At 43.8% G+C, this 27,358-nt stretch overlaps 1 protein-coding gene across 1 annotated transcript in view; it reads left to right on the top strand.

Annotated features, from left to right (window-relative positions):
- Positions 1 to 406: 406 nt before the first annotated feature.
- The window catches only part of LOC308307102 (double-stranded RNA-specific editase B2-like), a gene marked incomplete at both ends in the record, with an annotated part of 332,552 nt that continues 305,600 nt past the window's right edge, over positions 407 to 27,358 (top strand). The window contains one exon of the mRNA XM_080752237.1: positions 407 to 512. Coding sequence (XP_080608363.1) covers positions 407 to 512 — 106 coding nt within the window. The remainder of the gene's footprint in view (positions 513 to 27,358) is intronic.

The following is a 27,358-nucleotide window of genomic DNA, read 5'->3' as shown; positions in this document are numbered from 1 at the left end:
GGCTGGAGTTTCAGTGGTGATATAGCGCTGAAGTGAAGCCCTCATAACAGCCAGACGCACGCACGCATACACACTCACATGCATATACAGCCCCCCCCCCCCCCCCCCCCCTCCGGCAGAGTTCAGGAGGGCTAAAGAGAGAAAGAGAGAGAGAGAGGCACTCCAAAATACCCTCGACGTCACCGAGTAGCCTGGCATAGAACTCTTATATCAGAGGACATCTGAGAAGAAGCGAAGAGAGACAACTGTAATAAAGCACGGAGAAGAGAACGGAACATCTAGCGAGCCAGGCACCGACCGGTGGTCCGGAGGAGAGGAGACACCACCAAGTTGCTCCTCCGCGCGTCCTTCCTCTGCTCCTGTCCCCGCCGCCGCCGCCGCTGCTGCTGCTGCTGTGCATATCATCATGGCATCGGTCCTGGGAACAAACAGCGGCCGAGCCTCGGCACCTCAAGGCGGCCAGATGAAATGCAAGTTCAAGAGGAGGAGGAGGAGACGGTCGAAGAGAAAAGGTAAACTTTTACGCGTAAAAATTGTCTTTTTTTTCCCCCCTTTTCCATGTTGCATGGGTCGGTCGTGGCGCACCTTGGCGGCGGGGCAGCGCAGCAGAGCGCGCAGCAAGAAGCTGCACGGAAGCACGGATAATGTAAGAGTCTGTCTGCTTCTCTGCTACCTTTTGTATTTAGCTAATGGACCTGCGTCTAAATAGCTCACACATAATAAGGCATGTTAACGGGGGATGGCTGCTAAAAGAAGCCCTCTCACTCGCGCCAGTTCCGTGGCGCATTGTCATCATTCTCCTCCCCGTGTGAAGTTGAACTTGGTTGTTGCTGCGTTCATTCTCCTTTTAACAGTCGGCGCTTTTCAACATTATTGTTGACGACTAATTTGTGTAATTTGTCTCAGCTGTTGCAAAAGTGTCCGCTTGAATAATTTCAGCTAGTCTTTGCAATTTAAAAGGAGACTTGAGAACGTGACTTAAAAGGGCACACACTCGTGTAGAACTTGATTAGGAGTAAAAAAAAATAAAACTCATAAACATGTCAGGTTGCTTCATGCCCATAGTATAGCCTAATATGCGACCTAAAACATTAGATGTTATACTTTACTAACTTGTAGCCTGCATGTGCCATGCCTACTGTGAAAGTGATGTGACTAAACGACAACATTTGTTCCAAGTGACAGCTAGACATATTGGCCCATATTTAATGACACTATAGGCCCACTGTAAAGGTGCTAATTATATTTCAATAACAAGTTTACATTTCAATATGTTTAAGCACATGCTGGTCTCTGCATCTCCCAGCGCTCAAATTCAGTGACCCACCATAGTCTACCTCCCCTTAGACCCCTATATGTTGGCTTAACATTTTATTAAACTGTTCTTTTTAGGCAGTGTTCTCAGCACAAACATTCTCACTATAGCCTACAGCTGTCTTCTCATTCAAATTTGAATATGGCTACAAAATAAATATGTGTACTGTATATTATATCAAATAGCTTACCATTCATATTTCATATTTTATGAAGAAAATATTTGACGCCTTAATTTAACTCGAGAGTGTACAAATTACCCACAATATTTGCATAAGAATAACCTGTGTTAATACCTATCTACATTATCTACATCTTTAAGGTCCGTCAGTGTCTATCAGTGTGTGATACTGGCACGCGTTTAATGTTTTGTGTAAAGCAGTTTGAATTTCCTTGTTGAAATGCACACAAGGTATCCTAGCTGCCTTGCAATTTTAGTACCAAGACATTAATATGGGACCTCCCTGGTGTAGCTCAATCCCCCCCCCCTAAAAAAGCAGCTATTTGTATATGGAAGTAGTAATAACTGTAATCAAATACATAGCCATGTTGTCTTATTTCCTTTTTTTCCCCCAGTCAGCATAAGACGTTTTCCCTGACAATAACATTTCAAGCGTGTCGGTGTCATCTCTCATCTGTCGTCTAGTGCAGGGGTCTTCAACGTTTTCAGGCCGGGGACCCCCAAACTGATGGGGAGATGGAGCAGGGACCCCCTACCACCTCGTAGGGTGGGGGGGGTCAGGGCTACAACATATTTTTTATTTTAAACATGTACAAGTTACAGCGAGCAGGGTGGGCCGTACCACTACCATTTCTAAACATACTACTTTTTAACTGAGAACCAATGTCAATAATATCAACAATCTGTCAATTGCATAGTAATCATGTATTCAAGCTATTCAAAATAGATAGAATCATGATTTATTTTTTAACATAAATGTAAAAAAAAAAGAAAAAAAAACATTTTTTTAAATCTTTTTTTCTTTTTTTAAGCAATAATTTCACGGACCCCCTGCAGTACCTCCGCGGACCCCCTAGGGGTCGCGGACCCCCTGTTGAAGACCCCTGGTTCTAGTGAATAGCGGCCGGCCGGGCTCAGAGGCCAGCGAACCCCCAAATGTGGTTTCTGTCATGGAACCTGCAGAGAGCCAAGCCTCCGCATGCAGCACACGACAGCTATGTTATGTTACTGATGATACAAATTTTATATTAGAAAATAAAGGCAACTTCCCGGTCACACATATACACCCCTGACCATCCCAAACCTAAAAGAAAATGTTAATAGTTTCCCCAGTCATACTGTTACATGAGTCACACCATGCATTTTAGAATAGTTGTATATATGTTTTTAATTAGGAATTTGAAATGATTGCAAGCTATAATTTTGGATCAATGGTGGTGGTGAAAATGGGGATGTCCTGGACTGAAATAAACATTTTATATTGTGTGACATCGATATTAGATCAGTGGCATTTACGATACTAAGCCTATAAGCACATTCAAATTTCCCCAATGCAATTGTCTTCATTCTTTTGTTAAAGATTATTTTCTTAATATTATTATTTTCAGGCAGTTTTCACTGCCTAAAAATAAAAAAGGAGAGTGTAGTGACAAAGGAATCTGAGAGGGGGAAATAGATGCTACAGCGGTCCCCAGCTGGAATTAAATGCGTGACATTTTGATCATGGTTGACGCATAAACGTCGGTTACCAGTCTGCCCAAAATGTGTTTTGGTTTGAGATTAATTTTTTATGCAATATTTCAGATACTGTGTTAAGTCATTGTATAGTGACAGGAAAACCAAGGACAGAGAGGAGAGATACGTACGCAGGGCAAGACGGGGCTATAAGGACTCAAACCTGGGTTCCTTGCACTCTCACAAGGAGCATAATGCTCTGTAACTGGCTGAGCCATCAAGCAAGATTTCTCTGAGATTTCCAAGCTGTATTCAAGCTGGCATTGCAAATGTGGCCCGGGCGTCGAGTAACAACAAGTTACCCAAAAACGCAGGCAACAATGCAGTCATTTGCTCTGACACGGTTCACCGATGCAGAGACCACATTCTTTTTTTTTTATAGACGTTGAGGAACGGTCTAAATAAACCTTATTATTATTATTTTTACTGATGATAACGGTAACATTTGTTAGAGCTGTGTGCCACAAGATACTGACTGCTTGCATTGTGGAATATGGATGAAACGCTCGGAGCGGGGTTGATGTATCAGACTCTGCAATTGAATGTATAACGAGGTTTCATAAACACTTTGCGCTCGTCGTCAAAAACCACAAACAGACAACCGCGCCTCATTTCCATAACCTCTTGATTTTTAATAGCCCAAGTAATTGAGACAAGGGAGACAATACATAAAATATAGTGCCGAGGCAAATGTATTTACATAATGGAAACGACAAAATTGGTTCCACAACATTAAGCATTGCATATGAGTATCACACGAAGTGCACACACACATTAGCTGACAGGCCTTCGCAGTGTGTTTCCAAATGGCTAATTTATCAGCACTGCTGATTCATACTGATAGCAGGGGACATTAGGGGCCATTTCAGGGTCCGATTTTTAAATGAAGTGTGTCTTCTTTGTGAAGGACCCGATACCTGCAGTCTCCTCCGTATAGCTGGAGGAAGTGGCCTCACTTTGTCAAGCGACAGCAGCATATAAATGTTTTTGATCGTGGCGTACTACTGTATGGTATGTAGGCTTTTTTTTATTTTTGGTAGGACGAGCGAGAGAGACAGGAAAGGTGGGGGAGGGAGAGAGAGAGAGAAAATAGTGAGAGAGAGAGAGAGAGGGGAGGGAGGGAGGATGACATGCAGCAAAGAGCCTCTGGTCGAATCCCTGGCCAGCTGCAAGGACTATGCATTTATTTTGAAAAAGTGGAGGTGGTTATGTGGTTTAAATGTTCCTTAAAGAGTCATGAAACCCAAAATCACTTTTTCTATAGATATATATTATATCAATGAATCACTTGTGATAGGGAGCAATGATATGGTTCAATTTGCCCATAGGCTTGTGGATTCAGAGCTTTCTGCTGTCTGTATAGCCATTTCTGTGAACTTCTAGTTTCTGGATAGAAAATAAATATTTGGCGCCACTCGTTACATATTTGCTCACTGCGTACCATTAGTTCGGCGTGAGGTGGCTTATCTATTCACTCCGACATTTTAGAAACAACTCCTACATTTTAGAAACAACTCCTACATTTTAGAAACCACTCCTACATTTTAGATGTCTTTTCATATTCTGAATTCTGATAAAACAAATGAAAGCTCAAGAGAAAAGCCCACCGTATATACGATTGGAGAAGATTGCAGTGTTTAAAATGTTTTTTCTTTTTTTTTTAGGTTTGGTCCACTTCACTTAGAACCCTGACCACAAATAATTACATACAGATATGCTAGCAGATTGTTGTAGATTTCTTTTTTTATATATATATTAATACCCGTCTGATAATGTAGATGACACTTTAATACCCTATGTGTTATCTAATGCATACTTATCTCCAGAGTTCAACCAATTATTCCATAGACCCTGAGGCCAACAAAAGGCACCATTGAGGGATTATGGCATGGCATTTAGGACGTAATCTTTTAAGAACACTGCAGATTATTTGGAGATGAACTTCACAATAACCTGTGTGTATTCAAAAGGCAGTATAAGCAGTTTATCCCCCCCTGATTTCATTAATGCGTTTTGCTCTTTTTTTGCTCCTATAACTGTTCTTTTTAGATGGTGATAAAGTGCATGACAAATAAATGTACATCACCCACAATGAAGATTAACGGATTGAAAAGTGGGACAGTGACCATGACAGAAAAGCACCTCTCTCACCCAAGCCTTTCATTGACCTGCTGTAACGTTCTTGGAAATGTGACAACTGGCTAAATTAACCTCTTAACCCTTATATCGTCGGTGTCGAATGGAAACCTTGTATGTCCAAAACCGTTCCTTTTTTTATTGTAATTCATTTCAATTTTAAATTGTGAAAACAGTCGTTCTACAAGCTCACAACATGTCGCACGGCGACGAGTTTTGAGCTTGTAGATCTGCTATTTTCACTGCTTTTGTGTGTGACACTCTTGTATGATGATGAAGTAGGGCATTTATTCACAGGAGAAAAAAGGTTTTTGCCCGACAGCAATGATATAGTACTTCATTGTACGCCGAATAGTGAATTGCAGCACGTTGTGAGCTTGTAGGTCTGCTATTTTTGCTATTTTCTTGTTTTTTAATGCTTTGAAATGTTTCACCTATACAATGATATATTTCCCAAAATATGGAATCCATGTTGAAGGTGTTTAATGAGGAGCTGAAGTAGTTGTCCCTGGTACACCATCTGCAGTTTGCTGGAACACTGAGTGCCAGCGTTATCTATCTTGCAATATACTCAACACTAAATTATTTGGATGTACTGCTACTGCTAAATGCCTACATTGTGTACCATGGTTAGCGCAGCTCTGGCTCTTGTTTTTCTCCGGCTCCCGTATAAGCACAGTGTTTGCACATCCGTAGACCAGCGCACTCTATCATCGCTGTAAGAGGCAACCGTAGACTTACTGTTGTATCTGCCTCTTAATTAATCACAGCCCCTTGTGATTTACTGGTTTGTTCCTTTAGGGAATTCGGTGGTTGCCGCTTCTCCTCGCGACAAACACAAAAACAAATAACAATTTACCATCCCCTTTTTCTGAAATGTGACATGTGTCGGTTGACAAATCGCTCAGATGTTTTAAGGGAACGGCAACATCTGGGCAGAAGTTCTGCTCGCTGACGCCTGTGTGTCGTGCGTCGCAATTTGTGTGATGAAAGACGAGCGCGTCTGAGATTTATAGGGACGGCATATTTCTTTTCTTCTTTTTTTACGGCTGTACTTATCGCTCTGTATGAATACGGGACATTATATCAACTTACCATCAAGAGTGCAGAGTCGTGTGTGTGTGTGTGTGTGTGGGGGGGGGGGGGGGGGGGGAGTCGGGGGGAGGGGGGGGGGCAGCATGAGTGTCACATAATTTATGTAGCAATTACTGTTTACGCTGGCCTTCCTGGCAGGGGGCTCCAGAGGGGTCAAGTAGGGGGTGAACATCGGGGCTGAGCAGTGACGAGGCAGGGGAGGGGGTCTGCCAAGACCATCGGGGGAGTGGAAGCAGTGGTGGAAAAAGTAGTCGAATGTTGAAAGTGAAAGTATCAATACTGCAATGTAGAAATACTCTTGTTATAAGTAAAAGTCTGGCATCAAAATATACTTAAAAAGTACCAAAAGTAAAAGTACATAATCTTTGAAAATAGCTGATCTACAAGCTCACAGCTAGCTTGTCGAACGTCTATTTTCAAATAGCCCCTCCAAAATATTGGATTAATGTATATTTTATAATATTATAATTTATATTTGCAAAGTATCCAGTAACTAAAGCTTTCAAATAAATGCAGTGGAGTAAAAAAGTACAATATTTGGATCTGAGATGTAGTGGAGGAGTAGAAGTAAAAGTATTGGAAATTTGTAAATACTCAAGTAAAGTACAAACACCTCAGAAATTGTACTTAAGAACATTGAAGATGAGTTCCCTGGGTGTCCCCCCGTCTGTGCTGAGCCTCGCCGCCCTGCGAGCTGCGGGTCATCACTGAACCATTAGCCAGACGGACGTGCAGGTTGCCGTCAAGCCCCGGTGCTTTCACCGAAGGCCCGCTGCTGCCGTTGCCTCTACCACGTCCACTCTAAACCACATGTCGGCAAGAAGGGTTGGCAGGGGCGTCACAAGGGGGGGAAAAGTGGGACTGAGTTACTAGGGCCCAAGGTGGAGGAGGGGCCTTAATTATTTTATACTTTAGCTATTGAAAAATAGCAGATATACAAGCTTCTAGAGTAGACCTGCTATATTTGAAAAGTGATGAAAATGTGTGCAAATTGTAAAATATATACCTTTATATGTTTTAAGTGAAATATTTTAAGATGGGGGTCTGTGGCCAATTTTGGCGGTTCTTCACATAAAAAGTTTGAGCACCACTGACATAGAAACATAGATTTTTCAAAAAACCTTAGAATGATTTAGAAGACATTTAGGCAATCGTGTCAAAAATATTCAAAGACTTGCTAAAATTTTCACGATTAAAAGAAATAGCAGCTCTACAAGCTTGCATCTGTGAGCTTGCATATTATCTGCTATTTTTGCAATAGTTAAAGCACAAAATAATGCGTAATAATGCGTTCCCAGTCAAAATGGGTTAAAACCCCCTCCCCCTATGAGGAACATTCATGGGGGGCCCGCAGTGAATCCTTGTACCCAGGGCCCAGAATTTGGTGCGACACCCCTGGTTGCGGATGGGAGGGGAGGCGGGGGGAGGGTGGGGGAGAAAAAAAAACTGAGCCCTGTAGGTTTATCACCTCGCTTCTGATGACAGTGACAAGGTCCGTGTCAAGGCGGTGGACGCAGGGTCGCGATGAGGAGGCAGGCCGCGGAACGAAGCCTGTGTTCAATTCCCTTTAAAGACTTCACTGACTGAAAGGTATATATGACTGGCAGTCTGTTACCACTATGTCGCCGGGAATGAAAGATCACTATGCATTATGATGTTAACCTTTTGTACTGCATAATGTCAGTGTTCTCTCTCTCTCTCTCTCTCTCTCTCTCTCTCTCTCTCTCTGTCTCTGTCTCTGTCTCTGTTTCTCTCTCTCTCTCTCTCTCTCTCTCTCTCTCTCTCTCTCTCTCTCTCTCTCTCTCTCTCTCTCTCTCTCTCTCTCTCTCTCTCTCCCTCAGAATGAGTTTCATTACCGTGTTGTCACTCAGTTGTCCTTACGAACATTAACATCTATTACACCGTGGTGCAAAAAAAAAAAAGAAATCTCATTAGTAATGCATGCATAGCACTTCTCTGCCCGCGATCCACATTTACACAAGGAATTCATTCATAAAAAGCCTTGTTATAATATACAGTAGCATAGGCCCAGACAGGCAGGGGAAGGGAACACTTCATAAACGCCTCCAATTCTGTCTCACAAATTCTTCATGTGGTCCAGGTTTCTAATGGCTAGGTGCTCCCTGCACTGCAGGGCAGGAGGAATGTTTCTGCGTAAGAAACGGTCAGCGCGACCTGCATTGGCGCTGGCTTTAATGTTTCGCGACAGCCCAATGTCACAGAGTCCTGGGTGCATTTTTGGGGGAGAGGAGGGGTGGTTTGTGCTGAGATGTATTTGTTCAAGCAGTTCTGTCATATCATTGCTGTCGGGTGGAAACCTCATTATGTCCAAAACCGTCATTCAATTCAATTCGATCTTTATTTCAGACCCAGGACGATCCATACAAATTCAAAAATAGCTGCTCAAAACACAGATCGGCAGTTTTTTGCTTCTCTCGTGTGACAGTGTAGTACTGTGTGACGAAGTAGGACATTGATTTAGCAAAAAAAACAAAAAAAAAGCTTTCTGCACGACGACGACGGCAACGATATTGTTTGCGCTGAGAAATGCATTAACAGCTGTGACAAAAAAACACCGCTGGCATTTATGAGGTTAATGAAGGTCATTGCTGATGGCAACCGGCACACGCCGCTCTGCCGCGTGCACACGCATGGCTTGGAGAATTTACAGGCACTTCCTGATTAAGCCCTTTAGACCGGGTATGCATTATTGCGTATTATTATTTTATGCTTTAACTATTGAAAAATAGCAGATATTAAGCTCACAGCCGCGCTGCGAGGTTTTTTTAAACCAATGTTACTATGTCAGTGGTTCTCAAACCTTTTCATGTGAAGGACCCCCAAAATAATATGTAGTTGGCCACAAATCCCCCATCCCCCCAAAAGCTAAATTTGAGTTACAAATGTTCACTTTAAAAATTAGATATTCAAAGATTTGCAAAATTGTCATGATTTTTCAAAAATAGCAGATCTACAAGCTCGCAGTGCGGCACTCGGTGCTGCGCTGTAAGCTTGTATATCTGCTATTTTTCAATAGTTAAAGCAATTCTCGGCCTAAATAGATTAAGGGAGCGACGGAAGAATTTGAACGGTTTAGGACACGCCGTCCTCTAACCAACTAACCGTTTTGCTGAGGGAGGGGAAAAAAAGAAAACGTTATTACCATTGACTGGGCTCTCCTGAGGACGGCTGATAAAATGACCAAGGAAAAGAAATAGCACAACTTTTTCTATTTTTTTTTTACCCCCCCTTTCACATTTGCATAATTAGTAATTATCTCCTAATAGTCCCTCTTGGCCTTTTTGTCTTTTGCCGAGGCTTTGCAGTCTTTCTGCTCAAATTTCAGGCAGGAAAAGGCATTGCTGAAAGGTCTCCATAACAGACTGGAGCTGCAGAGGATGCAGCCTCTTCTTACATCTGACATATGCTGAGACCCCCCACATGTTTGCTTACACACACACACACACACACACACACACACACACACACACACACACACACACACACACACACACACACACACACACTCACAAACACCAAAATTGGCACAGAGGAGGGTGATCACTGGCACACTGGCAGAAGTCTTGATTTAAATATTTTAAAATCAAATGTTAATAATAAAGACATGGCACGTAATTTAAAAAAGGTTGCTGGGGGCGCCCGGTGGCCTACTGGTCTAAGCGCATACCATATAGGCATTGATGCCTGGCGGCGGTGCCGGTTCGATTCCCTATCCGGACGACCTTTGCCGCATGTCTCTCCCCATCTCTCCCCCTGTTTCCTGTCAGTCTACTGTATTATCCAATAAAGGCATAAAAGCCCAAAAAAACAAATCTTTAAAAAAAAAGGTTGCTGACCCCTGATCTACAAGATCACAATAAGTCATACCGCGACGCATTGTGAGCTTGTAGATCGGCAACTTTGGTTATTTTACAAATTTTTTGAACATTTTGGAAAATGTGTGTATGACAAGTTGGACTGCAGGGACAAGTTTGGACTGATATCGCGTTGAGAGCGCACAGGCAGACCGTGAATGTTTTGAACTAAATGTTTTGGAATACCTCCCAAACATACACATACACGCCCCGGCCCCCCTGTGAACTTTGGTGCTTCCCAAGTGGGCCTGGACCGCAGGTTGGGAAACACTGCTTTTGCCTCTCCGTTAGCCAATGCCATGCATGTGTGGTTGCTATGACAACACAGGCCTTATAAAACACCTTTCACACTAAGTTGGGCTGGAAACTGGAAAACACACTAATCTGGTTTATCTGTGCTAATGTTCATGTTGGTGTGAATTGTCCTTACTTATTATAGCCTATGTTAATTGTACTCCCGAGTGTGAGTTCCCTGCATGCATGCATGCATGCACGTGCGTGCGTGCTTGGCTAAGCTTCAGTCTGTCAGTCCTCATAAACAGAGATGTAGTGCAGCATGTGTCAACTACATTATCGTTGTATCAGTGGATCAGTGTATCAGTACATGTGTATCAGGTCAAACTAAACTTGAGAACAATGCTGCTTTAGCATACCAAACGATGATGAGATATTTAAGATTATTTCATGAGAAATAGTTTTTTATGGGACGGTGAAGAGGGGGTGTCTGTTGACATGCAGCACAGGTCTAATACTGCATTCAAAACCAGGATGTTGCATTCATTTGGTCAGCATATTAAGAGTTCAGCTCATTGCCTCTGATGTGTGTGATTTGAGGTGCAGTTGGACATGGCAGGCCACGGTCTGAACTTCTTTAATGTTGTTACACTCTATAAACTGCAAATATCCCAATACCGAATCTACATGAAAATACCATATTTTCCTTCTTTATAGAGCACCAAAGTCTGACTTAAACAATTTACACATCCTACCTGGGTCACGTTTCCCCCCCCCCCCCATACTTTAGACCTTTTTTATTTGCGTCAAATAAGAACCGTGTTCCAAAAATAAACAAAACTAGAACTGCTCTCTGTCGAGGTGCCAACTACTGTATCACAGAGAGATGAGGATCGAGTCACAAGCCTAGTCACTGGCGCACCGCGCCGAGACAACACACTTTGACCAAAGCAACAGCTGTATGCCTCTCAACATAATTATTCTCTACAATCTATGCTCTCACCGCAGCACGACAGCAACGAACCAGCAGAAGGTAATTAACCAGCTCCTTACCTAATCGGCTGCGGAGGTGCAAAGTTGATCAAACTTTCAAAGGGTGTACGTTGTTTAAGTCAAAGGAGCATTGTTTTCATATCATAAAATGAACTTTAGTTTAGTCAAAAGCTTGTACAATCCACACTAGTCCACACGTGAGTTCTGTTTACAAGATCGGCTGCGGAAAGTAGCCAACAACTAGCAAGCAGAGCGCACTTCCTCTCAAAGCGGTGGATTTCAAAATAAGATAGGCTACTCCTGTAATATGATTAGGCAAATGGTTTTATTTTCAAGTCTACTTACAGGAAGTAATGGACTTAATTAGAATTACATGACACGGACCAGTTTGGCTGACGAGCATAGGGAAGGACACTTGGTGCGCATTATAGACCGAGACCGCCTCAACCCGCCCCGCCGATAAAGTGTACATTTCTTGGCCCAGCTCAACCCGGCCTGCGGGCTGACCGCGGGGGTCCGCGGGCGCGGGCTGCACCGCGCATCACTAGTGTGCACAAGGCATCACCACTGGTATCACCAGGAATGCTGGTCCCTCATTGGCTGTTAATGATGACGTTGCCAGAAATGCTGATTTCCCTGATTGGGCTACGGGCTTAAACACGGACAAACACTGACATACATTCATACATACGCAGCCCAACGCAGTACTTGTGCGCTCTGCTGGCACAAGTAACTAGAAAGAAAGTGTGGTTGCTGTGACACGAGTCACACTTACAAATAAATCTCTATCTGTCTGTGCTAAACCATTCCATCCTTGTCCTTTTTATGCCCATATATGGAGATCCCTGATGTCATCAATATTAAGCCCATAACTTATCAACATAACATGTCAGGCTCATGTGGTCTCTGATGTCAGACATCTATGATGTCAGTCGTCTCCATATTTGGGAAAAGTAAAAAAAATTAATTGTGTGTGTGTGTGTGTGTGTGTGTGTGTGTGTGTGTGTGTGTGTGTGTGTGTGTGTGTGTGTGTGTGTGTGTGTGTGTGTGTGTGTGTGTGTGTGTGTGTGTGTGTGTGTGTGTGCGTTAGAGCTGGGATCGGGCCCATTTTTTCTGTCCGACCCGAACCTGTGTCCGACAGTTTTCTGTCCGACCCGAGTCGACGTCCGAGCATTAATCATGAAAAAGCGTCCGACCCGAGCCGAGGCCCGAGCCCCGAACCTTATGTTTTCAACGCTTTTTCGCCTCGTTTCTTTTTCTTTGAGGAAGCCACTGATTTACACTCACTAGCAAACGTGTTATAATGTGCAGTGAGTGCATGCAGCGTGCCTGTTTGTTACCCTTAATAATATTAAGCCACATTGTGGCTTGTGAAAGTGTTTAAAATAATTACACAAGTAGGCTACGTTAGATTATTAAATAATAGGCTATAACGTGCACTGCGCGTCTGGTGACTCTTGTCTGACTGCAGTCAGTGACTCGCTGCAGTCACACACTTAAAATCCTCTTTTACAAACTGTTAATAAAGTATTCACACACAAACCTTTTCCACATGTTCAATCAATATCAAAATGTATTCAGTCTTACCAGCATAGACGAATCTGACATCTGCTTTTAATATCCAGCGTCCACAAACGGCCAGTCCACGGCCAGTTGGCCTTCTTTCTTAATCAAAAACTATTATTAATCCAACCATTATGGTTTATGGGTTTTAGGCTAAGGCTACATTCAACATCGGACTTTTTAATTATGTCTGCGTTGACAACTACGTTGAAATGCGTCCATACCGCGGCGCTGATTTCCCTCTTTCGTTTTCAATTGCTTTAAACTTTACCGTAGACAAGTTAACTTTTATCTCGGCTGGCGGCAACATTATCTCTCACTCATTCGCCTTTTCTTCTCGTGTATCTGTTTGTTTGTTTGTTTGTTTGTTCTCTGTCACATATGACACTCCGTCTCCCACTCCTTTTCCCCATGAACATGTGTGCATGGTTGTCAAGACAACGCACTGAGCGTAGCCACATGCAGTGAACCAGAAAGACAAGGAAATAGCACACACAGAGACGATAGTTGTATCGTTTTACACTTTATTTTCTATGAATCAAAATTATGTCCGACCCGAATCGACGTCCGACAATTAATTGTGAAAATGCGTCCGACCCGAGCCCGAGCCCGTCGGGCTTGTCGGGTCCCGTCGGATTTCGGTCGGGTATCCCAGCTCTAGTGTGCGTGTGCGTGTGTGTGTGCGTGTGTGTGTGTGTCTCTCCATATACGGAGCTGACTATCATCACCTGGATCTCCATATATGAAGATCACAACACTGACCTCATCAAAGTTAACATGGAGTTAACATGGTGCCATCACTGCCATGTTTGACTTTGGGTATCATTAGCAAATGTGTGGTTGTCAGTGTAAGTGTTAGTTGAAGGCAGTTAATTTTTTTCCCTCGTTTCAGCACACTATCAACTTAAGCTCTCGCATCTAATCTCAAATCCCGCCCGTGGCGCCCGACACATCGTGATGGCAAAACATTTTTCCACTTTATGATCCTAATTAGCTCTAACTGTGCCATCATCCCTGAGTCATCACGCCTTGGAGAGCAGCCAGTTCATTTGATGGTGCACGCACACTGTCTTGACTCCTCCATTCTCTTCCTTCTCAAGTTATGTCGCTTTCTGTCTATCTGTTTTATTCTCTCCCTCCCTCCCTCTCTTTCTCTCTTGCCTCTTGCGTTTTGTGCACATACTGTAACAAGTAACACTTATGTATCTAAATGAACACAAGCACATTTGCACTCTCATGCACATGTGCACACACACACACACACACACACACACACACACACACACACACACACACACACACACACACACACACACACACAGAATGATCCCGTGGGGAGCTTTTGAGTGTTCGCAGCAGGGGAGCTCGTGCTGCTGTAAGGGGCCATACATTTCTAGAGCAAAAAATAGCTTAGGAGGTCGTTAGACTGTATGCAACCTTTTATACTCTGACAAAACAGGAAAAGACGTCAGACCCATGACAGTTTTAGTTCTTCCGTTACAGAAATGAACACGACAAACTTGGTTTGCTTTAATTAATTTAGTTAAAGCCTTTCTCTGTGTCTGACCAACTGTGTCTATTCATCTCTCTATATAATTTGGTGCCTTTAAAACACTCTACACTCGTGTCATGCTTCAGGCACATTGCGGCGCACTGTACCTAGCACACTGTGCTGACATGGCAGAGTTAACACTGATACCCTGCCTCGTATGGAATAATGAAATTGGATGAAGCCGCTTACAGTGCACTGTCCCTTTTCTCGCCATCAGAGTGGGTGCTTATTTGAGATAACGTTAATGAAGGGGACTTTAGCCAAGAATAGACACGTCTTACTGCCAGAGGGGTGGGGGTGGGGGGGGTGTGGGGGTCTGCTAACAGCATTTATTTCCATTAATAAGATGGAGGGTTTTACAAGAGAACCTCTCCTGAGGCCTCTCTCCGGAGGTCGGAGAAAGCCCTCCACCTTAACAACCGCCAAACGAGTTCATTTTACAGAGCCGTTCGTGCCGATGCGCGCGGCACAACACCTTTCTCAGAAGAAACTTTGCCTAACCTTGTTGGCACACAATGCAAGTTGAGGGCGAGGTGGGCTCTCAATCACTCTAATCACTGCTGTCCATCGGTGATGGACCCCTTGAGGACATCGGTATGAGTCTGCCCTAAAACAGCCCCTGAAGACCTGTTGTCAGCACACATGTCTGTTCATTGAGACAGTATGTTTTTCTTGGACTGACAGATGGTTAGATAGCGTGCTATTATGAGTTAGCTTAAAGTGTTCTCTAGCGAAATTGTGTCTTTATCTCTGCTAATAAGCCCATGATGATACTGCACTCCGAGTCGACAATGGATTATGGCATGATATGATATGATATGATGAAGTGGTTAGCATTATGAGGAACGCTGTATTATCTCTTTGCGGTAAAGAGGCTTGTGTCATGAGCTCAATTACTATTCTAGTAAACAAAATATCTCCTAGCCCGATATTGGGGATATACAGTAATGTCACTCTTGTGTGTGTGAGAGGTCAACAGTAATCTCCCACATACGAGTACCTCCTCAGTACATAAATACTGTATGTGTGTGACAGCACCTGATTTACCAGGGGATAAATGCACATTTCATCCTCTCATATTAGGATCTGCGCGTTTTCAGGGGAATGGCTTTATGGGAGATTAATCCATTGATAACACTGAGCGTGCGGGCATACGAGACTCGTCATGGCTTCATTATTCAACTCACATGCAAGCATTAAATAACAGTTTTTCCTCCCTTCGCCCCCTAGAATAAATCCCCTCTCATCCATTGATTCCCGCATCCTTTAGAGGCCCCTGCCAGGAGAGACCGACAGGCTTATCTTACAAATCCTTTAAAAGGTGTTTAAAAAAATATATCTTTGCCTACATTAACTTTGTCTGATGAGATTTTCTTTTCCCACCTCCCCTCATATGGCCACTGATACAGTCAGCAAAAGTTTGTATTTTTATATATTGCTGACTTGATCCACGCGATATGCCACACCTGGGCCCCCTCAAAACAAGTTTCCTAACAGTCAAATACCACAATGTTTATTTTTCTTCTTTGCCGTCCCGTTTTTTTGTATTTGTACAGCTTGAAGTTGTGGACCGTAACAGATATGTTTACAATTGGTGACGAAACTGAGAGTTTCAATCACTCATCCATTGCCTTTTGATGGCTCAGAGCATATTTGGTTTCTACCAGATAAGGCCTGAGTATACATTGAGTCGGATTCAGTTGAATTGTTTGTACACACACACACACACACACACACACACACACACAAAAAGTGTGTTTGGCAGTAGGACTGCTTGGATGGGCTTCAGCATGGAGCAGGATTTCATCTCTCTCTCTACCCTCCCCCTCTCCCTCCTCCATCACAATCCCACAGTGGTGCTCTGGGGCCTGGGCTGTCGGTGAAGGTTGAAGGATGTCTAGGACCCGGGGCTATGAGTGTTGCCTTGCATAAAGGACACAGCGAGAGGATCTCTCTCTTACTATGCGTTCTTACTAATAGTCCCTGCAATACTGGCGCACACACGGACCTATGCAATGCTTGGGCTTAAATAGCCACCCATTCTTTGGGGGTGGGGTGCCCCTATATCCGTCCCTATATCCGTCCCTACAGTACTGTAGAAAATATGTTACGCATATCCTATATCAGGGGTCTTCAACCTTTTCATGTCAAGGACCCCTTAGCTGAGAGAGATGAAGCAGGGACCCCCAACCCATCTAACATATAATTAGAGAGAGAGGTCAGTCAGTCACAAAATGCATTATCTATTCACTCGCTTCAGCGACTGATCTCAAATTTAACATGGCATTGGTCATTAGCATTATACACACCGTGACGGAGCCCGAATTTCATTTTTCCCAAATTCTAGCGATTTCTTAGCGTTTCTTACTCTATAGCTCTACAGCCTGTTGTCAGGGTTACGGTCCGTTCCTCCAGGCCATGGGATCTGTAGCCCCGGGCCCACACACACCTCTCTCACAGTTAGGAATGTTGCAGTCTCTCTCTCTCTCTCTCTCTCTCTCTCTCTCTCTCTCTCTCTCTCTCTCTCTCTCTGCATGGGTCACGCATGCAACGGGTGATGTGTGTCTCATCTTCCAACGGGTATAGAAAACTTATGTGGAGCAAATACATCCTCATACTTCTATTCACCTAATTTTGCTGTTAAATTATTTGTATCCATCATAAATATACACTCCTCCATGGGCTGCTCCTTACATTATGATGCTCCCACATATTCTCACGCACGCACCATGCAGTTACAGTTACTTTCCCCAAAACCCACACTCTGCACATATTTTGCAGCACATATATTCGAACGGGTAAGGTCTAGTACTGTATTACATTGTGTTGCAGATGAAACCTTTTCATAGATGTCATAGATGGCTCCATAGACACTATAATATCATCAGTGTGTGTTGGATTCGTGTTGATGTGTGTTTTCACACATTTAACCACTTAAACGCTCAATACTTTGTAAACTTGACCTTTCACTCTGTACTTGGTCCGCTCTTTTTTCCCCTCTACACCAAACCTCTTTGACGAAAATAGCAGATCGACAAGCTCACAACGCCTCGCAGCGCGAGGCGTTGTGAGCTTGTAGTTCTGCTATTTCCGGCTAATTTTCTCCTCAGAACACAGATGCTAGGGTTCAATTGGTTAATGTAAAAAAATCGCAAGATTTGGTGCCCCCCCTGTATTAACTCTGAGGACCCCCTGTTGAAGACCCCTGTCCTATAACTTATGAACACTGTCAATGGAACTCTTTCCTTTCCTGTGTCTATAAAGGAAAACATTAGGGTGCTTGTGTGGCACAGTGGAAAAGTACTTGCCGTCAGTGGTTCTCAAACATTTTCATGTCAAGGACACCCAAAATGATATGTACTGTTTAGTCTCTCTGTCTCTCTCTCTCGGAATAATAATCTCATAATAATAGTCCCCATGGCACTTCCCTTATAAAAGAAAAGCAATATAGTTCACAATGAAAATATGAATGTATGCTTTAAGCTGGCATACATGCTGTTATTATACATCACAGTCACTGCAATTAAATTTGTGCTAATTTTAGCTTCTTATGTATCTAATGTAAACATTCTTAGCTGCATAACCATGCAAAAGCCATTCAAAATAAAACACAAGTAGTAAGGTAGCTCGCTAGTATTAATGGCTTTTTTAATGATCAAGTTTAGCAAGTTGCAAACTTGCTCTCCAATGTGTAGCAAGCTACACTATGTAAACCAGCTGTAGCCAATTCACTGAAAGTATAACCGTGTAGGCCTATGGCAGTATATGCATGCACAATGCAGCTAAAATTAGGGTTACTATTCCAGAGAGGGACATGAGTTTTAAAAAAGTCCACAAAGATCAGTTTGAATAAAACTAATCAGCTACCGCAGTTTCACAGCCCACACACCGGGCTTCACAACCAGGAAAACTGCAGCCTGTCTAGAATTCAAACATGCGGTGGACTAACCCTCCGTGGCCTGTTCATTTTCAGTGCTAACTGGGCTTAATGATAATAGCCCTGACGATACTGGTGATAATCCTCCCCGCTTTTCCTGCTGACTGCAGAGAACCCATGCTTTGTTCTCTGCTATCCCTATTAGCGTGATGGAGGTTCATTTTAATTTGAATGGACCATCAGTTGGATAAAGAGAGAGACACTTTGCCCCACGTGCACATTCATTCACACTCACACAGACGCACGCACACACCGACGTGTGCTCGGCTCACACGCTCGCCTAGAAAATGAAATGCATACATGGACGGGGGAACATTTGCATCGGAGGATGCAGACGTGCTTCTGTGCACACAAACCCACTCCCAGACACACAGACGCGCGCGCGCGCACACACACACACACACACACACACACACACACACACACACACACACACACACACACACACACACACACACACACACACACACACACACACACACACACACGTATACACAAATTCTTTGCATTGAAAGGGAATACACACACACACGGTTGTTTGGGGTGGTTCATGTCATGTGCATGCCTGAGCACTGCAATAGACCAACAAATGGCGACGGGTCAATGTCATGAATTCTCCGGAGCTCAACGCTATTATCTCATTGTAACCCTGTTCCAAGAGGCTTCCTGCTAGTGTACCTGGCACCTGCAGGAGGAGCTTACAAAGAAACCTAGACAGCAGACAAAGAAAACTTCAAACAACACTGCCAGTCAACATAATAGCAGGGGAGAAGAACTGTCTGCACCCAGGAAGAAAGCAGCTTTTAGAAGTAACCCTGTAAAATCTACCTACTGTATCTGTTCTCGCCTTGTAGAAGTACAGTCATTGTGGCTGTTGGTGTTTTTGTTGTTTTGTTTTGCTTGCATTAAATCAGTTCCACTTCTGATAGAAATGTTGAGTTTTTCGTCTGATGTGGCGGCGCGTGCCGTTTGTCACGTGGCTGTTGTGGAGTCGTTCTACATGTTGGTATATCGTAGGAGCGTTGCGTGATGGGTGACCTCTTTCATACTCGGTGGCACGCTGCTTTACTTGACAGCACTGTGGCTGTTTTGGTGTCGCCTGTCAGGCGGCTGTTGAACGCACGCCTAAGCATCCCCGCTGTGGGTGTCCTGGTGCCGCAGCTCATCTGGGGCTCTGGGTGGGGAACTGCCAGGGATTGGAGATTGATGCTGTTAGCGGGGAGCAGTTGTGCGTGAGGGTAACGTAGGGATGGGACGATAAGCGATATTATTGTTTATCTTGATAAAAAACACTCACAATAATCGTATCGTACTCACAGTAATTTATCGTGATATAGTCCTCCTTCATGCACTGGGATCAATTCACCTTTTATTTGCCGAGCTGCATATCCGGTACCATTTAAACCCTCTATGGGTAAAACGTACTTATAATATACATACTTGCTTGATACAGTCTTTTTTTTTCTCTCTCTACCAAATCTCTTTGCCAAAAAATAGCCGATACAAGCTCTCTGTGAGCTTGTAGATCTGCTTCTGCCCCATGATAGTGGATGTTGGGGATATTTTGATTATCGCGATAACATCGTAAGAGTAACGGCATATATTTCATATATCACATTCCCATTGGGCATGGGGAACTATGCAAGTTGGGAATGCATGTCCCACCCGTTTATAGTATTTCTTGTCAGAGTAGCTACTGTACCTGTTCTAAATATGGAGATACAGGGATCACTGATGTCATCAAAAACTACTGACGTTTGTGTTGATGACATACATGGGCACAAATGGGAGACAGACAGACCAGCAGATAGATATTGTCACTACTCTGTAAGACAATGTAGTGTTTTTGCACTCTTTTGTTGTTGCAGCGGTACAACCCCTGTGTGCGTGCGTGCGTGCGTGCGTGTGTGCGTGCGTGTGTGTGTGTGTGTGTGTGTGTTGATGTTGTGTGAGTACGATGAACACAGTGTTCCTTTCAGATTATTTGGAACTCAGGCCAGTCTGTGTTCTCAAAAGAGAAAAGAGGGGAACGACGCTATTATAGACTGTTGTCACACTCCACCCACACGTCAATACAAGGACTCGCTCCCTGAGCTGACTGACCATGTCCCTGACGACATCAAACCTGATTGTCTTCCCTGTGTTCACAGGGCCTGTTGGGGCATCTCTCCACCTAGTCACACAACCAATCTCACCCAAGTATTATATGCTGGATATACAATATATACTAGTAAGACGCCTCCGGGCGACATGCGACCTCGCCCTTTATCTACATATATTGGACCAGTTGCACCAGACCCCTGCATGATAGTCAACAATGTGATGTCAGAACATGCCCATACATGGGCATTACCAAATATGGGCATTCCCACCAGATATGCGCTTAATATTGATGACATCGGGACAGGGATCTCCATATATGGGCATAAAACGGACGTAATTAATTTGCAAGTGTGACTCGTGATGACATCAGCAATATCCATATATGGGCATAAAAGGGACATCAAGCCAGAGCGTGATGTCAGAGCGGCAAACCCATTCTGTTAATTGGCCTGTATGTTACTTTCGATGCCAATTACGTCCAAGAACGTGATGAGAATTATGGCGGTGCAACGCCGCGGCCCCGTTATCACATCCAGGGGATGTGTTAACTGGTTACCATGGTAACCAGGTAAACAGGTGCTGCGGCAGCAGCTGGTGAATGAAAAAACGTCATATCCTATGATGCAACTCAGCTGCCATCATCAGGATGGAAGCGTGTAATCTCCATAGGCTCCTATTCATTGCTGCTGCAAAGAAACAGCTTCATCTCGTAATCTACTTATAAAAACGCTTCGATCACCAAGAAACCCTTTTTTCACACTGACACTGGGCCGCGACAGTTGGCTGCGGTTGGAATTTTTCATTTCCGTGTGAAAAGTGAACACCCCGGTCTACTGTACAAACATCCGGATTTAGTGAATTTCCACAACATAGACACGATCGTGGCTTTCGGGGCTCTTCAAAATAAAGCGCAGGGAATGGCAGCACTCTGTAGCCAAATAATTACAAAAATAATGGCATCCCAAGTATATATTCACGAGACAGAGAACCATGCCACCAAGATCAAGTGCTGTTCAATGGAACTAAGTGAATTTTGGTAGAATGAGGGGTGACTGTGTGAATGTTGCCTGGCTCCAGCCCATAGACCCGCCCACTCTCCGAGCGGACTGGTTCTCTTGGTCTGGTGTTGTCATATGACGCTTAACTTGATATGGTATCTTGGCGTACCAGCCAATGAAATCAATGCAAGACGGAGGAGGGGGTGGGTCTAACTTTTGAAAATCAACAGAAACAGTGGAGGGGGGGGGGGGGGGCTCAGCCAAAGCTCTTAATTGCTCCCTTTGAATGTCAAAGGGGGGTTGTGCACACCTCGTTAGAATCAAAGACAACGACCTGTTTGATGCCTGTCATAGAGGGGAGGGGGAGGGGAGAATGTTTTTGTGTACACACAAGTCAAACACAACCCCTCCCACCAGATCTCTTGTGATTGGGAATTTCAAATCCCCTCCCCTTTGAAATCTCTTATCAATGGGACAATGTCAGACTCAAGCTCAGCGCAGAGTCTGAAATCAGGCTAGTGTGAATGCTTTGCAACACGCGCGCACACACACCAAATTCTGTTTTGTGTGTGTGTGTGTGTGTGTGTGTGTGTGTGTGTGTGTGCGTGTGCGTGTGCGTGTGCGTGCGTGTGCGTGTGTGTGTGTTGACAGCATGTTTGTATTATACCATGATAATACTGAACATTATCCTAGTTCTCTGCACCCCCAGGGCAAAGAGTCCAATGTACGCTGAACTCAGTAATTAATACAAAGTTGATTCGGGTGGATGAGGTTATGTCAGTGTAGAGTCTGTGGGGTTGTGTCAATTCAACAACGAGGCCTCCCTCATGCTTGCTGAGTGAGTGTGTGTGTGTGTGTGTGTGTGTGTGTGTGTGTGCTCAGCGCAGGCCTGACCGTGGCTGTCTGCGCAGGCAGGCAGTTTGTCATGGCTCTGACCTCAGGGCTATCTAAACAGCGGCGCGGGCCAGTGTTCATCATCACATTTATCCGTACTGGTGTGAGAGATGAATGTGTTATGAGCCTACGAGGTCATGAGTTATCGCCCACCAGGGGCCCGTGGTTCAGGCAGGGGTCAAAAGGCTATTTGTCTTTGAGTAAATGTGTTTTGCATTCATACACTGTGTGGGAGTTCAATTTTTTCTTTTTTTTTCTGTTTTCTGTTTTTTGCTGTTGTATGTCACCTACCTGCAGTGGTGTAAAGTAACTAAGTAAATTTACTTAAGTATACTTAGTAGTTATTTTGAGATATTTGTACTTTACTTGAGTATTTCCAATTTCCAATACTTTTACTTTTAATCCATTACTCTCTTACTTTGCAGATATAAATTATAATATTATAAAAACATACATACATACACACACCACTTAAGCTCTACTTTATACCTAGGCTGTTTGAAAATAGCCGATCTACATGCAGCGCGTTGTGAGCTTGCAGATCTGCTATTTTAAAACATCTTGTACTTTTACTTTTGTTACTTTAAGTACATTTTGATTGCCAAACTTTTGTACTTTTAATCAAGTACATTTTGAATTCCAGACTTTTACTTGTAACAGAGTATTTCTATATTGCAGTATTGATACTTTTACTTAAGTAAAAAATGTATAACCTTTTCCACCACCTGTATACTGCCATTATGACATTGCTTAATTAGGATCTAATTGTTTGGAGTGAACACTGTCCACTGCGTTGCTGGAGTGTTGCATTTGAAGCGGATGCTTGATGGTTTGTTTGTTTGCCAGAAGGAGCAAAAGAATTCTGATGATATTGAAGCGGTTGTGGTTAGGTATTGGCACCTGTTCTGAACTTCTCAGGTCTCCAGGTCAATGTTTTTAGTACAGTTTCAATTAGAAAATGAATTGTTAAATCGTTGAGGTCGAGAGCTTTTCCATAACAGCCCGAAACCCGCCTACATCAAGTGAGTTTATTGAATATTATGAGATGAGTCAGGGGGCATATGGATCGGCCCTTTATTAAAAGGAGCAAAATGCAATATCATTAGTCTGGCTACTGTTGAGAGCCAGAGAGCCCTGCATAGAGAATGGATTTATTGTCTCTCATTTCCCTTCATTAGATGCCCGTAATGAAGACTCTGGTTCACTCCCTCCCAGCTAGAATACAGCTCTGTGATTCAACACCTTTTCTGCAAGCTAAACCACCTTACTGTTACTGCTTCCTATAGGGCTGTTAACATTCTCCAGAAATGACCTGGTTGGTTGTTTAAGTTGGACAAAATGTGGCCATATTTCCCCAAATTTGGATGATGACTGATGACTGACACAATACTGTATATCCATAATAGGCATTCCCAAATATGGGCTTAATATTGATGACATCAGGGATTTCCATATATGGGCATAAAAGGGACAAGAACGGCATTAATTTGCAAGTGTGACAATTGATGACATCAGGGATCTCTATATGGGCATAAAAGGGATTGTATGATGTCTGACGGCAAAGACATCATTAGGTCTATGATGTCAGACAAGGACGGAATTCATTTGCAACGTCATTGTGATGTCAGACAGGTCAGCTACAGTATATCCTTCTGCTGAGCTGGGCCTGGGATTACACCTGTGACACACTCACACAACGCGTCGCATTGTAGATCTGCTATTTTGGATCTGGAGGTTTTTATAGTAAATGCGACCTACGGTCGTTCAAGCCTTGTTGAAGAATGTGCAACAAGCCAATGTCGCCAGGCAACCACATCAGTTTCAGAAAATAAACGGATAATGTGATGGCTTCTCGGTGTCATGACTGTCATCACTGATTCTGATCAAAACACCTCTGGGCAGATTACACTCTCAAGCCCTCCTCACACCTGCTTATCCACCAGCTCCTTGCCAAGATGCCAGTGTGATCCTTATTGGCCACCCAGACAAAGGCCCCTCCCAACACTTGGCCAACCGCAGAGGGTTGCCCATTATCGGCACACTAAGCAGGTGCTGAGATGCATTGCTCCTTGATCACAATGCAGTTTTGCGTCGCGCTGCACGTCAAGCAATCCATTTTTCAATTTGGTCTCCTGCCTGAGATAAATGAACAGATGTCGATTGATTTTCTTCCTTCCAGTTGCGGGCCTTGTTTACACCTGACAGCCAGGGCTTTATAGCTGAGTGGTTAGTTGAAGCCAACGCACGTTATAATTAGCCGTTTTTTAATTAGACCCACAATTGGCAGGAGACTTGACTAAGCTGCTAATTTGACACGTCTTAGGTCTTTCCCTTTTTGTTTCGCAACTTAAGTTAATCGACTGAATCCTTTTTTTGAAGGACGCAGGACTGTTGCAGTGAAATCAATAGGCGGAAATAGAAGGTAGAAACGACTGTACTACAACACTAAGCTGTGCAGTCGTTAAGCATACACGCGAGCAGCCACACGTGCACGTGCGCACACACACACACACACACACACACACACACACACACACACACACACACACACACACACACACACACAGGGGGGTCACGGGGGGGGGTTACTAGGGCCCAAGGTGGAGGGCCATTATAATTATTTTATACTTTAGCTATTGAGAAATATCAGATATCGGTGCCGCGCTGCGAGCTTGTAGATCTGCTATTTTTGAAAAGTCGTGAAAATGTGTGCAAATCTTTGAATATATGTATTTTTTAAGTGAACATTTGTAACACACATTTTGTTTCTGGGGAGGTCCCTGGAACTAAATATTTTTAAGATGGGGGTCCGTGACCAAATACATATCATTTTGAGGGTCCTTCACATGCAAAAGTTTGAGCACCACTGACAGAAACAACTCGATGAGCTTGTAGATCTGCTATTTTTCAATATTTAAAGCACAAAATAATGGTTAAACCCCTCCCCCTATGAAGAACATTCATGGGGGGCCCGCTGTGAATCCTTGTACCCAGGGCCCAGAATTTGGTGCGACACCCCTGCACACAACACACAGACTCTTTCACAGGCTCTGTTTACCTGGCAGTTCCTGTACTTATGTAACCAGGGCTGGTTTCGATTCAAGACTCGGCTCTTCTTCATTGGGACATTTTTTGGTGTTTTTGATTGTAGATTCTTGATCTCAGCACCAACCACACACACACCAAACGTTCTCTTCTTGTCATTTGGGAGCCTCATGACTCGACTTGATGCGATCATCACAGAGCTCCCGGGCATCTTCACAGCTATGCCCCTCCACCAGCTGGTTATTATTGCTATAAATACCCATATAAAACCGCTCTAGCCTGGCACCATCATGCTCTAATGATGGGAGTCAAGTGGCGCGCGGCAGATATGCCCTCGCATGCGCGCTGTCACAAGCCATTTAATTGAACTTCAGAAAATGGGAGCTGTTGTTTTGCTCTGAGCCCCCCCCCACACTCCCTGCACCCTCTCTGCCCCCCACACCTCCTCCTCCCTCCCTCCCTCCCTCCCTCTCTCCTTCCTCCTCCGAGTCGTTACACGCTAATATGCCATTCTTATTGCCATCATCCCAGCGACGGCAGTAGCTTTCACAGAGCGATGATGTGATATTATCTCGCCTTTTGTTTCCCCCTCAGGCTTGTCGTACTGTGTTCACTGCTAGGCAGGGGAGGATAGCAGAGCATGTTGTAGGCTCGTTGGGGCGGAGGAGATCTCAACTTCCCCTAATCTGTTGTCAATTGACACTTAAAATTCACTTAAAGCTGATCTCTATTCTCTAACTAGAATACCTATAAGATACAGCAAATCAGTCAGGATGGCAAAACGCGTACGTAAGTGCAGCGCACAGTATGTACATAACATTCCCTTCATATCTTGCATTGTGGCTGCGTCTCAAACTGTGACAAAGGCTATGTAAATGGTAATACTGTAGCTAAAGACAGACATTCTATGCCAGGACATGCACCATAGACGCACGCACTGTGTCTGGGGCAACGGTAATTTACTTTTTGTGACTCGGTAGCAATACTGTTGTGTGACTATTATTGTAGCATCCACTCTGTTGTCATGTGTAACGTTAACTGTGGTTTGTGCGGATGTCATAAACTATAGGTGTACCTTGCTTCTCTCTCTTGTTCTGCATCAGCCAGGATGATTACAGTATATAGGGTGTATACTTCTGTATGCTTTTATTAATATTTGCTTGGGGGTGTCTTTTTTGTGATGTTACTCTTCTGTACGTACTACCTAACTGTACTATTGGTACCTGAATTTCCTCTGTGTGATCAATAAAGGTATCTATCTATGGGAGGCAAACTAGAGCTGGATATGTGTTAGAATGCTTCGAAATCAATGAGAACTCTTTATGAATAAACACACTATTTTAATGATTCAGATCTGTTTTCAAATAATCAGTTCAGGTAAATACATTTTATTGAGGTTTACAGAGCACTCTGAGTTTCAGACTACTGGGCAGTATTTTCTTTGCCAGATTAGCCAGGTTTCCAGGCCAGGCAGCCCTGTCAGAAACTTGGTAGTAAGTCTGTAGTTCATGCTCTTACCTCTCTAGCTCTTACCTCTCTAAAGTCACATATGCATGCAAATCAAAAAACAAGCGATATGTCTTCTTTTATTTACCCTGACAAAGGCTGGCGGTTCGAATCCCGGCTCCTTCTGTCCACATGTCGAAGGGTCCTTGGGCAAGACACTGAACCCCACATTGCCTCCAGTGAGTCGGTCGGTGTCAGCTTGCCACCATTGCTGTGTGAATGTGGGAAGTGTGGACGCTGGCGTCGACTGTTCGCCGCTACACCTCCCAATGTATGAATGAATGGACCATTGTAAAGCGCTTTGAGCACTTGGAAAAGCGCTATAAAATTGCAATTCATTATGTCTGAGGACATGGCTCTGGCTACAGTAGGGGGGCATTGCTGTGGTGACTCCATGTTCGGGGGGTTCAAGCCGAG

This window comes from Nannobrachium achirus (genome assembly GCF_963921795.1).
Source record: "Nannobrachium achirus genome assembly, chromosome: 21".
Taxonomy (NCBI): Eukaryota; Metazoa; Chordata; class Actinopteri; order Myctophiformes; family Myctophidae; genus Nannobrachium; species Nannobrachium achirus.
This window is presented reverse-complemented; position numbering and strand designations above follow the sequence as displayed.